General features: G+C 41.2%; 2 protein-coding genes across 11 annotated transcripts in view; one reads left to right on the forward strand and one right to left on the reverse strand.

Annotated features, from left to right (window-relative positions):
* Positions 1-68: 68 nt before the first annotated feature.
* Positions 69-3598, reverse strand: LOC308497300 (uncharacterized protein C14orf119 homolog). The gene is made up of 2 exons (XM_081047860.1): positions 3229-3598; positions 69-1215 (listed from the first exon to the last, which is right to left on the reverse strand). Exon 2 carries the CDS (start codon positions 1212-1214, stop codon positions 783-785), a length of 432 nt encoding a protein of 143 aa, XP_080903986.1. The 5' UTR covers position 1215; positions 3229-3598; the 3' UTR covers positions 69-782.
* Positions 3599-3668: 70 nt separating this feature from the next.
* Positions 3669-12102, forward strand: part of ACIN1 (apoptotic chromatin condensation inducer 1) — a 31360-nt gene continuing 22926 nt past the window's right edge. For 2 of the 10 annotated variants that reach the window (XM_081047854.1, XM_081047855.1), the window contains exons 1-4: positions 3669-3876; positions 5291-5356; positions 7363-7474; positions 7885-8004. In XM_081047854.1, the coding sequence (XP_080903980.1) occupies positions 3697-3876; positions 5291-5356; positions 7363-7474; positions 7885-8004 (478 nt within the window). In that variant the 5' untranslated portion in view covers positions 3669-3696. The remainder of the gene's footprint in view (positions 3877-5290; positions 5357-7362; positions 7475-7884; positions 8005-12102) is intronic. The other 8 variants (XM_081047848.1, XM_081047853.1, XM_081047857.1 and 5 more) reach the window with 6 other exon arrangements.

The following is a 12102-nucleotide window of genomic DNA, read 5'->3' on the forward strand; positions in this document are numbered from 1 at the left end:
TCTTAGAATGCCTTTCTCTGAATATCAACTTTATACTAGGCTTGCAATGAAAAAAAAGTTGGAGATTTATGGTTCCAAAGACTCATTATTTTAATACAAAAAATAAACCCTTCAACCTGTAAAGAGTGTCACTTGTTTTCATACTGTCATAGAGCAAACTTACAGAATATCTGCTACCAGATCCAAGGATATCATATATGCTTTAGAAAAAAGTCACTGCTATTTGGATTCAAACACAACAGTGTGGAGGAAAGAGTAACTATCTCACTCTCCTGATTTTTCCATAATTTTATTAAATCATCACAGGAAAGCTAGTGGCACATCATGCCAGAATCTGGTAAGGATGGTGAAACCAGCCATCTGAATCCAGTTAAGCTATAAAACATCACCTTTTATTGCCCTTCTCTCCTGTTTCTGGAGAGAAGGGCTCTACTTTATATCCCCTGGGCCAGCAGTTGGCTTGAGTTATAATGTGTAGGTGCCTTATGGTTATAGTTGCAAAAGAAGCCATTAAATTCTTGAGGGTTTGACATCTCTTGGAAAGAAATAAGCTTTTAGGCAGACTGCTGACCTGGGTTCGCTTAGATGGAAACCATTTACACTAGGAGTCTAGCTGATGTGCTGTTAACATTGAAATAACCAGGCCTATACTGGTCAGCAAATTCAGTCAGCAGATTGGGATACCATTCCCAGAACTTTAAGTGACATATCTGAAGTTCTCACTGTAAAGTTGTGGCTTCGGCTCCATCAGCAATGGTTATCTTCTTTGATTTTAATGATTATCAGTCTTTACCAGCTGTAGCAGCCACTGCTTGATAAAACTTTGACACGAAGTCTGGCTCACTGACCTCCAGCTGCCTGACAAATTCATTGCGCTCCTCCTCAGCCCAACCTCGAAACCACTGATCCCAAAGACGTAGCTGGCACTCAAAGATACAAGGTGGTCGGTTTGCTCCAGACACACTAAGCTGCTCCAGACCTTCCAGCAGCGGCTGTAATTTTCCTGGTACTGCCTTAGCTACCAGGTCCTGTAGGAAACGTTCACGCTGGGGACCTGACCAACTGGCAAACCAGTGAAGAATACACTTCATCTCCTGGGAAGTGATGTAAGACATTGGGGGAGGGGAAGAGTTACTAAAATTTTCTGGCACCGGGGGTAAGGACAATTGAGAAGGGAAGGGCAGTTGCATCGAAGATGATGATTCCAGTGGCATCCTGAAACATAAAAGCACTGTTATATACTCTCTATTAGATAAAGTAATCAAAATACAACTTTCCAACAAGGAATCTTATCACACTCAATCAGCCTCTATAAAGAAAATTATCTTTCACCAATTCAATTTACAGGAAAAGAGTAGGGTCCTTTCTTTGGGTTATTATACAACTACTTTAGAGAAGTCACCCAAGAATAACTTCATTTCACATTTGCCAACCTTCCTTCCTTTATTTCAAACCTATTACTCTCTCCAACCACTGTTTTTCCCTCCATCATTCTTACAAAGAATCTAAAAATAACCAATACATTTCTTTTAAGTGACCAAAAACTTTTGACTAAGTTCTATTTCATGCATAAACATGACCGTTTATTAGACTTTGGCAATTAAAAAAAAACACAAAACAAAGAAAAGCAACCTTGTACAGAACAGTGAAAACACAAAGGGCGAGAGCAGTCTACAGTTTTATGTTAAATGTGTATTTTTTTCAAAAGGCCTCTCTCCCTTTGGCAATATCAATGCTCAGTTCAGATCATTAAATATGGGCACATTTTCAAAATCACTTCTTCACTTCTCCAAGATTTTCGATGCTTTCATCATCTATCTCTGGTCATTTTTCCTGAATGGCATTAACTATGTCATCTGTAAAGTCTCCCCAGATGATATTTCAGTCCTCTCCTGTTACCGAGGCACCAAAGGAGAAAGTTTGAATAAGACATCTTAGTGCTTATTTAATATCAACTTCAAGAGTTGCAAGGTCACACACTCACTACATATTCCTTCTTTGTTCTGGGAATTTGGGCTATCATAAACTTTCCGTACAGTTTTCTTCCTCTTCCCCTGCTGTTCCTTGAACTTCGCTAACTCCAGCTTCTCCAACACATTTCTTGCTCATTCTCTCCTGCCTATTTCTATGTTCCAGGTTGAGTAAAGACAATGATTAATGTTGGTCCATCACATCTTCCCTAAAATAAAAAAGGTGCACATTTTTTAATCTAGTACATGCAGCTGGTCAGGGCCTTGTTACTTATCATTCCCGAGCAATCAACAGTGAATAAAAAACATACAATAAAACAGTCTTCTTTGCAATGTGTGTATAGCCTTTAACATATACCAAGAACTTGATAACATCCATTACTTCCTTATATTTCCTGTAAAGCATCAGGAACAATTAAAGAGCAGAGTAAATGATGGGCGATTGGCCCAAAATAAGGTAACACAGTCAGGAAAACAGAAAAAGCCACGTCTTTATTCAAGACTGAAAAAAGCCTAGTTGGTTCGACGGCTTAGGGATTTAACAAGTGTTATATATACTGCTGTAGATGTATGACAATTCACGTCTGAACAATTTTCCTTAGTGTTTAATGTAACACATGTTGATGTCCCATCACTGATTTGCATCACTGATGCAACTGGAATATCAGCCAACCTGAATAGTTTTCGAGTCCCACAGTTTGAATCTCTAACAATGAAAACCTTAAACTACTATTGTCTGACCTATTTTAAAACTGTCAGTGAAACAAAACAAAACAAAAAAAAAACTGTTAGTAAAGTTTGCTGCAAGTATTTGTAGTGAGAAAGTATTTGTAGTGAGAAAGAAGGGGACCCCTAACTAATTCACAGCAATTCAGTGCCGAAACAACGCAAAGAGGTTGCCTTTTTCTCACTGGCCCTACGAGAAGCAATTCCCCCCGCAGGGACTTTATTCGGGGAAAGGGAGAGCTTTTCCCGAGTCTTGCGACGTGGCTTCCACGGCAACCTCCAGTTCAACGACCACGAATTAGTTCAGTCTCCGTCCGAAGACACGAGGCTGCCACTTGTCCCCTTTGGAGGCCACGGAGCCCAGCATTCCGAGGTGCCAAAGAACAACGTAGCCTTAGATGGGAGTGGCGGGGATTAAGAGGATGGGTAGTGGCAGCTGCTTTCGTAGAGGAACCAGAGGATTTCCCTGCGAGGGTGACCCGCAAAACACCGAGGCTGACCAGGCCACGGGAGGGACTTCTATCCCGCTTACCTCCCCTTTCCTCTCACAGGGCACCGAGGGGCCGTCAAAAGAGTGCTTAGAATCCAACTACCGCCGCCGCTCCCATGTTTCCTGAAAGCCTCCAGCAAGGCCAGCCAGGCAGCCCACGCACTTCCGGTCCCTGACCGGCCCCAAACACCCAAGCGCCTCAGCGCCTCAGCCTCACGTCCGGAAAAAGCCGAATGACTCCGATCACGGTTATGCCAGAGTCGAGGGCTTCCGAATAGATTCGACGCAAAGCCTCGGTAAAACGAAGATTTCCGAGCTCTGAAAGCCGGGCGAGGGAGGAGGAGCGGCTGGGAGGAGCGAAAGAACCGATTGGCGCCGATATAGAGACGGAAATACCCGAGCAGTTCCGGAGGAACCCGGGGAGTTCTGAGTGGTAATCGAGGGGTTGACTATAGCAGTGGGCGGGGTCAGCACGGTACGTTCTAAGGGCGTTGGCGGAAATTACCGAAGATGCCCGAAGCCGTCGGGACGGACCCGAGTACCTCACGCAAGATGGCGGAGCTGGAGGAGGTGACTCTGGACGGGAAGCCTCTTCAGGCGCTGCGGGTGACCGACCTGAAGGCCGCACTGGAGCAGCGAGGCCTAGCCAAGAGCGGGCAGAAGAGTGCCCTGGTCAAGCGACTCAAAGGGGTGAGGAGACGGCGTTGCCGGGGTGTCGGAGTGGAGCGGACCCGGTAGAGACGAGTCTCTGCCGCGGCGCAGGCGCAGTGTCCGGGCTCGGCGCGAGCTCGCTCAGGCCGCCAGCGCGAGTCTCTGGAGCCGCGCGCACGGTGGTTGGCGAGGCTCGCGTTGGAATAGAGATAGCGCCGGTTCCCGCCTTAACGGCAGCGGCGCGAGCCCAAAATGGGAGGGTGCGCGCTACTCTCCCGGAGTGTCTTAAGCTCCTTCCTCCTTCCCCCACCCCCTCCTTGTTTGTGTCTGTGGTTTCGGCGCATGCGCTGCAGAAGGAGTTAAATCCCACTACAACCACCGGCGTTGCTGGCCTGAGGGGGGGCGAGTGGGGCTGGGTGGGAGTTAGGGGTACAGTTGAGCGGAAGGGTTAATGGGGTTGGTATCGGTACCCGGAAGAATAGGATTGGGTAGGGTAAAAATGTCTGCTTGGTTAGGTTAGGCGGTGAGATGAGGAGAAACCTTGATTCGAAGGGACTTGGTTAGCGAGGGGTGTATAATTCATAGAGCCGAAGCAATTTGGGTGAATAAGAGTTTGGTGAATATTGGTGAGAGAGGTGAGGCAGATTGGTATATGTTGGGGTTCTGAATCGGTTTGAGTAGGTTAATGTGGGATAGTCATGAGGTCGATGGATGGATTGGTGTGTATGGTATGGGTTTGATGTAAACGGAGGGAAGATGAAGATGTCTTGGTTTTAATTAGGATTAATTAGAACAGGTTGTGGGGTATTACAGATTAGGGCTGGGTTGGCCCAAGGGTTAAGTTGGCAGACCGTTACATATATAGAAGCGGACAGTTTCGTGGGTGGGGGAGGGGATTGGGTCAGATCACAGTTTACAGTCTGGTCATTTTGTTCTGTAGCCTTCTCTTCGAAATTTTTATAAATTTGGTAAATCTAGGTGCCATTCTGTTGGAAAGAATCCAAGTTTTCTCAAGCAGATCTAGTCCCGGCTAACTGTTTTGGCCAAGTAATTCAATCAGGTCAAAACCAACCCCATGATGGTTTCATGTATTTGAAGCTGATTTGAGTATTTGAAATGATTTTACCTGTATGTCCATATTTAGAAGGGGCACTAGTCCGAAGTACAGAAGATAATAAGGATTGTAGTACTGCTTCTGTCACTGAATTTATTATATAGCCAGGTCACTTATTTTCACTTACGTGCCTTCATTTTACCTCTAAAATGGGAGCAGTAACCGAGGCTATCTTTTAAAGATGAATGGGAACAGTATTATAAAAGGCTTTCAGGTCCCTGGAAAAGGAGAACAGTTTAAGTCTGTGTGGTTGTTGCATTTAATGAAGAGATTGGGAGAGGGGTGTTTTTTGTGTGTGTTTTTTTCCTGGTTTCTGACTTTTGCCCTTCTGTATACCAGGCTCTAATGCTAGAAAATTTACAGAAACACTCAACACCCCATGCTGCATTCCAGCCAAATTCCCAGGTAAGGAAGAAGGTTCATTAGATGGGGTAGGCTGTTTGGATGCACAGACACATGGAAGGATATGATGTTGTATATTTGATGCTTAATTCCTCACCATTATTTCCTAAGTTCCCTGGGTTGGAAATGTTCTCATACCAGGACAGTTGAATTCTAATAAAGAAATCAAGAGCAGAATCAGAGGAGTTTTAGTTAATCTGATACTTGAAATGTTGTGTGCAGAGAGATGTAGCTCCAGTTCACTTAGGTGTAGGACAGGAATCTGAAGTCATTTATTTGCCATTGATTTGAGAAAAGTAGTTGATGTCTTTGAATGTAGATACAAAGTAGACAATCAGTAGGACAGCGTAGGAAAATATTAGCTGAAGAATTCTTATGTTGATGTAGATTTTCCAAGAATTCAATCCTTTGGAAATCATCCACCATTAAAAGTGTTAATACCAACCATGCTGTTACTCCTAAACGTCATGAATTGCTCTGTTATTTAGGACACGAAACTTAACCTTTGAGGCCTTGGTTTCCTCAATACCCCTGTGTTGGACTAGATCCATAGTTTTATAACTGCTCTGCTGAGGTTTTGTGGAGCTGCTTTTGGGGGCTTCCTAGGGAAGATATCTTCTTCCCAAGTGAGCAAAGGTTCACACTCTCTTGTTAAACTAGATTAGATCTATGTTTATCTGCTTCGTATATTGAGTTTTTGCATAAGATTTCTTTACAAGAAATGGTTCCACAGTCACAACAACAGAAAACCTAAAAACTAAAATTCTTAGCGTTATATCTCTTAAGCAGTTTTAAAATCCTCCTGTTAGAGTGTGTCATGCACACTATAATGCACACTTACAGGGAAAAAATCCAGATCTTGATTAGTGCATTGGTGTGCAGCTCCAGTACTAGATGAAGTCCCAAGGTACTGTGGTAAAAGAGCTTTCCTACTCCCTTGTTATCACCTCATTAAGCTGTAAGTAATCATAATCTAGCCATCTTACAGATGTTTAGTTAAGTATTTTAACAAGCATAAGAAACTATGTAAGTTAATCAGTTTACAATTAAATTCCTTTTGCATTTTAATGTTTGAGGCTTTGCTTTTATTAATAGGATTTTTGCAACAAATACATGTATTCTCTAATACATGCAACCCACACTTTATCAATGTCCATTGAGTACTAAGACACTCATCTCTAGGTGAAAATAAACATTTACCATACTTAGGAAAGATGACTAGTAACATAGAAAATATTCAGATTTTTTTCCTTTTTCTGGAGTTCTAATAGGACTCGCCAAGCACAGAGGTTCTCGGGAAGAGGAATTATGAAGAGAAAGCTGAAGGGCAGAAGAGTGATGCGGGAGTCTTTGTTACAAAAAATTTTTTTAAAAGGAAAAGAGATTAAGCTCCTGGATTTTAAATATTGTTACCAAGAATATTTTATCACCCAAAGAAAATGGAGTTAGGGCTCTGTTGAAGTGCTGAATGGACATCCCTTTTCTTAGTATCTTGTTTTCATATTGTTAAGTAGTGTACTTGAATTTTAGAGATCTTTGATAAAATATTTCTTGGACAGGTAGTTTTGTATCAACAAAACTTTTTGGTCTTTTGTATCAACAAAAGATGAACTAGTATGAACTAATGTTTTTTTTCTTTGTTTTTGATATTAGTAAAAGAAAATTTCAGATTGTTTTTAGATAGTATTTTACATTATCTAAATATTTAGATTAAAATGCATAATTTTATAGGAATTTTTATTTGATTCTAAGTTACTTGTGCATCACTTTTTGGGTGGGAACTAAATATTTAAAATAGAAAATTACATGTAGTTTCTCTTTTTGCCATCTTTTGTGAATCATAGGGTATTTATTTTGGTCCTCAACATAAAAGTAGCTTAGAAAAGGGCCTTCCAACATTTTGGTTATCTTTCTTGAGTCCAGATAGACGGAGTAGACCTTTGGAATTTTCTTCCTTGCATTTTCCTGGTTTGCTTCCCTAGACTTCTTTTTCCATGTCCTCTACACAGATTGGCGAGGAAATGAGCCAGAACAGTTTCATAAAGCAGTATCTGGAAAAGCAACAGGAGCTACTTAGACAGCGTTTGGAACGTGAAGCTCGAGAAGCTGCAGAACTTGAAGGTAAGCCCAGACTATCACTTCTTACAAGGAGTTCTTCATTCTTATTCCTGTCACCGAGTAGATGGGCCTGTTTAACTAGGCAATTTCTGGAAAACATCAGGCTGAGACTACTAATTTGCTTTGGTAGTTTATGGAGCCAAGTGAGTTACTATTTACCTATCGTTAGGGAAGGAGACAATTTGACTATCTTGTTAGAAGAGGATTCCTGCCAACAGGAAGAGTTATAAGTAAATTCTGCCACCCTTTAGATGAGGTAGAGCTTAATCCTAGGGAGTTTTTCTCTATGTACGGCTCTTTTTAGTATATGCTCTGTATCCATGACTTGGCCTGACTTCCTTCACTCCTCTACATATTCCCACATGCTGAGCCCTTCACTCCCTCCCTGCCCCGACCCAATCTGTACTTTGCAGAAGCTTCAGCTGAGTCGGAGGACGAGATGATCCATCCTGAGGGAGTGGCTTCCCTGCTGCCTCCTGACTTTCAGAGCAGCCTGGAGAGACCAGAGCTGGAGCTCAGCAGACATTCACCCAGTACGTATCTCCCTCCCCACTGCGCTATTTTGTCAATCCTGCGTAGTTGGTGGGGGGAGGTAGTTAACACCTCCTTTCATGCTAAGCCTCCATTAAAGTCCCAGGGAAACTTGGTCACATTGACATTCGACATCTGTTTTTCATGAAAATTGTCCTTTTTGAAGTCTGCTTTCACCTCTATGTTGTGTTAATAGTGTTTTATATGGCGGTGTGATTTTTCTTCTCATCTGTACCTCTTTAACCTGCTCCACCTCTGAATTTAGCAATAGGCACAACTCTTCATTTCTTCACCAATTGTATATATTACGAGTTGCACATCTAGTCATTCCCCCCCAAAGGGGTATTTGCTACAGTTTATTAATTCATAATTTTTATTGCATGCCAGTTTAAGCCAGACATGTTCCTGGCACCAGGAATGTAGTTGATAAAAAGACAAGTCTCCACCCCAATGAAATGTATAATCTAGTGAGGAGATGGACATTAAACAAATTATTACATAATGAATTATAGTCGTGCGGTGTGTTGTGAAAGTCAGTGCAGAGTATTTGAGCATATTACAGGGAGCTCTAGCCCAATGTGTGGAGTAGGGTCAGGGCAAGATTAATTTTTTCACAATGTTAAGTACTCAGTTTTCATAGTCTGTCTCTAAATGCAGCCTTTGTTTCCTCTTTGCTAGGAGCTACCTAAGACAGTATCCTTTTAGGAGAACATGTATATGAGTCGTATAAGACCGACAGCTATATTAAACCAATGTGTAAATGAACAAGTACTTTCAATCATTATTAATATTAGTCATGGGGAAGGTACACTCCATATTTAACATTTTTAGAATGTATGGAAGTTGCTGGCTCTTCTGATTAAGATAAAATTTCTTCCTGAAAATAGATTTTTAGAAGATACTTAATGATTGGAGAGAAATAAGTTCTTTTAGATACTTTTCTCAAATACAAAAGTAACAGACCCTCAATTGATGCGTTTTGCTCTTAGCACTCTTTCCCCTCTGGAAAGCCAGGAGGAAGGGGGAAACTCTTATAAATTAGTTGTCAGTGTTTCTTCTCAAATAAAAATCGCTCAAGTACATATTGAATTTCTGCTGTGTACATATCTCCATACTAGAGTATTTGGGGAGTTAGCACATTTGTAAAGTCTATTAGGGAGCGAGAAGACAATTGCACGTAAAATTAACAGTAGGAGATGGTATGTTTTTAAGTGACATAATAAGTAGTACAGACACATCTACTATGGAAATTCAAAAGAGAAAAATCTCTCTGAGGACTAGAGTGATTAGAGAGAGCCTCATGAAGGAGGTATAGGATTTGAGCTGAGCCTTAGAAATGGGTAGGATTTGAATTGGCACAGAGGAAACAAGAGAGTGTTTTTTAGGAAGGAACAAAGGTACGAAGTCTGACAATTAAGTTCTCAAACTTGCCACCATGTGCTTACATTGGCAGCACTGTACGAACAGTTCGCTTGGTAAGGTTTCAGAACCTTGGTATATCAGTGTCTCATGGCTCTGTTCGTGTTGACATGTGGCGGTGTCTTGTTGAGTGGTGTTCATTATTGTTGAGTGTTTTTGGGTGCCTTCGCAAGAATATCTAAGCTTGAATTAGAGCAGCGAACAAACATTAAATTTCTTGTTAAATTTGCCAAAAGTGGAAGTGAAATCAGGGACGTGTTCAAGTTTATGGGTATAATGCCATAAACAAAGTATACAAATGGATTAAACGTTTTTCTGAGGGGAGAGAACATGTCACTGATGAAGAGAGATCAGGGCGGCCAGTAACCAGCAGAACTGATGAAAACATTCCAAACATTTGTCGAATTGTGTGTCAAAATTGTTGGCTGACTGTGAGAGGCATAACAGACCAAGTAAACATTGATAGAGAAACAGGAAAATCTTAACTAAAAATCTTGGCATGAGAAAGGTGTGTGCAAAAATGGTCCCAAAGGAGCTCACCGATGAACAAAAGCAGAGAGTCAGTTTGCCAAGACCTTTTGGAGAGGCAGACGATGTTTTGGGTCATGTTATCACTGGTGATGAAACATGGGTGTACCAGTACGACCCTGAAACAAAGCGTCAATGTGCACAATGGAAGTCAGCCGATTCTCCATGACCAAAAAAGTTCCATCAGTCCAAACCAAGAGTTAAAACGATGTTGCTAACTTTTATTGCTATTAGAGGGATTATTCATTGTGAATTTGAACCAACTGGACAAATAGTTAAACCAAGTTTACTATTTGGAAGTGCTGAAAAGGCTGCGTGAAAAAGACGAAAACAACCTGAATTTTTCGCCAACAATTCATGATTCTTGTATCACAACAATGCACCAGCTCACACGGCACTGTCTGTGAGGGAGCTTTTAGTCAGTAAACAAATAACTTTATTGGAACACCCTCCCTACTCAACCTGATCTGGCCCCCAGTGACTTCTTTCTTTACCTGAAGATAAAGTAAATATTGAACACATTTTGATGACATTCAGGACATTAGGGGTAATACGATAACAGCTCTGATGGCCATTCCAGAAAAAGAGTTCCAAAATTGCTTTGAAGGGTGAACTAGGTGCTGGTGTCGGTGCATAGCTTCCCAAGGGGAGTACTTTGAGGGTGAGTGTAGTGATATTCAGCAGTGAGGTATGTAGCACTTTTTCTAGGATGAGTTTGTGGACTTAATTGTTTGACCGCGTAGGCTTTCTGATCTTGTCTAGAATATGAATCTCATAGGTGTGGTACAAAATTTGGTCAAGGTCCTAAATGAAGTATTAGTTTGGAGTTCTAGCAGTGCTTAATTGGATCAGTGGTAATACCTGCAGTTTACCCAGAAATTAGATTTTTTCAGGAGTGCAGTGTCAGTCTACCACAGGCCAGTAAACTGTTGGAATGCCAACTTATTTGTTGGCTTTGGATGTTTCTGGGTTCTCTCTTTAATAAGATTTTTATTAAAATCGGGTTCCTAGTAACATATTTTGCTAATCAGTAGCTCCTGAGGATTTTTTATTAGTATTACTATTTTTAAGAATATGGATTCCTGGGACCTGCCTGAAGAATCTCAGGGAATGTGAGTCCTGGGACTCTACATTTTTAAAAAATCTACTGGTAGGTCTGTTGCTCAACTCAATTTATGAAAGACTAACTGAAAGAATAGTTTTTCAGTATGATATTTAATCAGGATCCTTGTCTTATATTCTGGCAACCTCCTGTTTATGTACTATAGACAAAATCCCAAATAGAAAGGAAGAATTGGTTTATAAAATCCTCCCCAGCTCTCTTTCTTGACTTCTTAATCTCTCCATCACTTTCTTCAGATTTTTCTAAGGTGTTGGGAATCCGTGTCTCTCCTCCAATAGTTAGAAGTTGTCTGGATTTCCTTCTAGATCATAACTGGGTATATAAAAAATCCTATTGCCATTTAATTATTTTTTTCAGGAGTCCAATCTAGGAAAATTAGGGAAAATACAGAAACATTTAAAAATGAATATTGAGAATACAGATTCTTTACCAAAGGGATAGTCTTAGGGGATCTTATCTTGGCTTACAGAGCATGTAGTTCTCTTTCCTTTTTCTCATGTTAAATCTGGATGCTGAGATTTAAATTAGCTAAAAATTCTAGCTAATGTTACTTACACAGCTACCATGAGTCGGATTTAGGTTTGGCATCATTCCCTGGTCTCCATTCTCTTAATTCCTGCATCTTAATCATACCTAAGGATACCCTTTGGCCACAGGCTGTGCTGTGATCTCTAGCTACCTTAGTTGGATCCTGCAAATCCTGCCCAGGGATTTGTTTTCTAGGATGAAGAAACTACTTTCCTAAATGGGTCTTACTCACTTTAATACATTCTGCACTGTCTAGCAGCCACCTTTTCCTTTTTTTTGAAGGCTTCTGGCTTTGGAATCTTGGAAACCTTACATTCACCCTGACTTGCTTTCAACTCCTGAAATACATTTATTAACCTGTTGCCAGTATTGGCTCCACCCATTGCTAAAGATGCAGTTTCTACACATAATGATTCACATCTAGCTTAAGATACTCATGGGCCGTGTGCTCATAATAGAAGATGTCACCTTTCCCAGAAGCTTGTCTGCTTCGTATCAGCTC

The sequence above is a fragment of the Rhinolophus hipposideros genome (assembly GCF_964194185.1).
Source record: "Rhinolophus hipposideros genome assembly, chromosome: 5".
NCBI classification, from domain to species: domain Eukaryota; kingdom Metazoa; phylum Chordata; class Mammalia; order Chiroptera; family Rhinolophidae; genus Rhinolophus; species Rhinolophus hipposideros.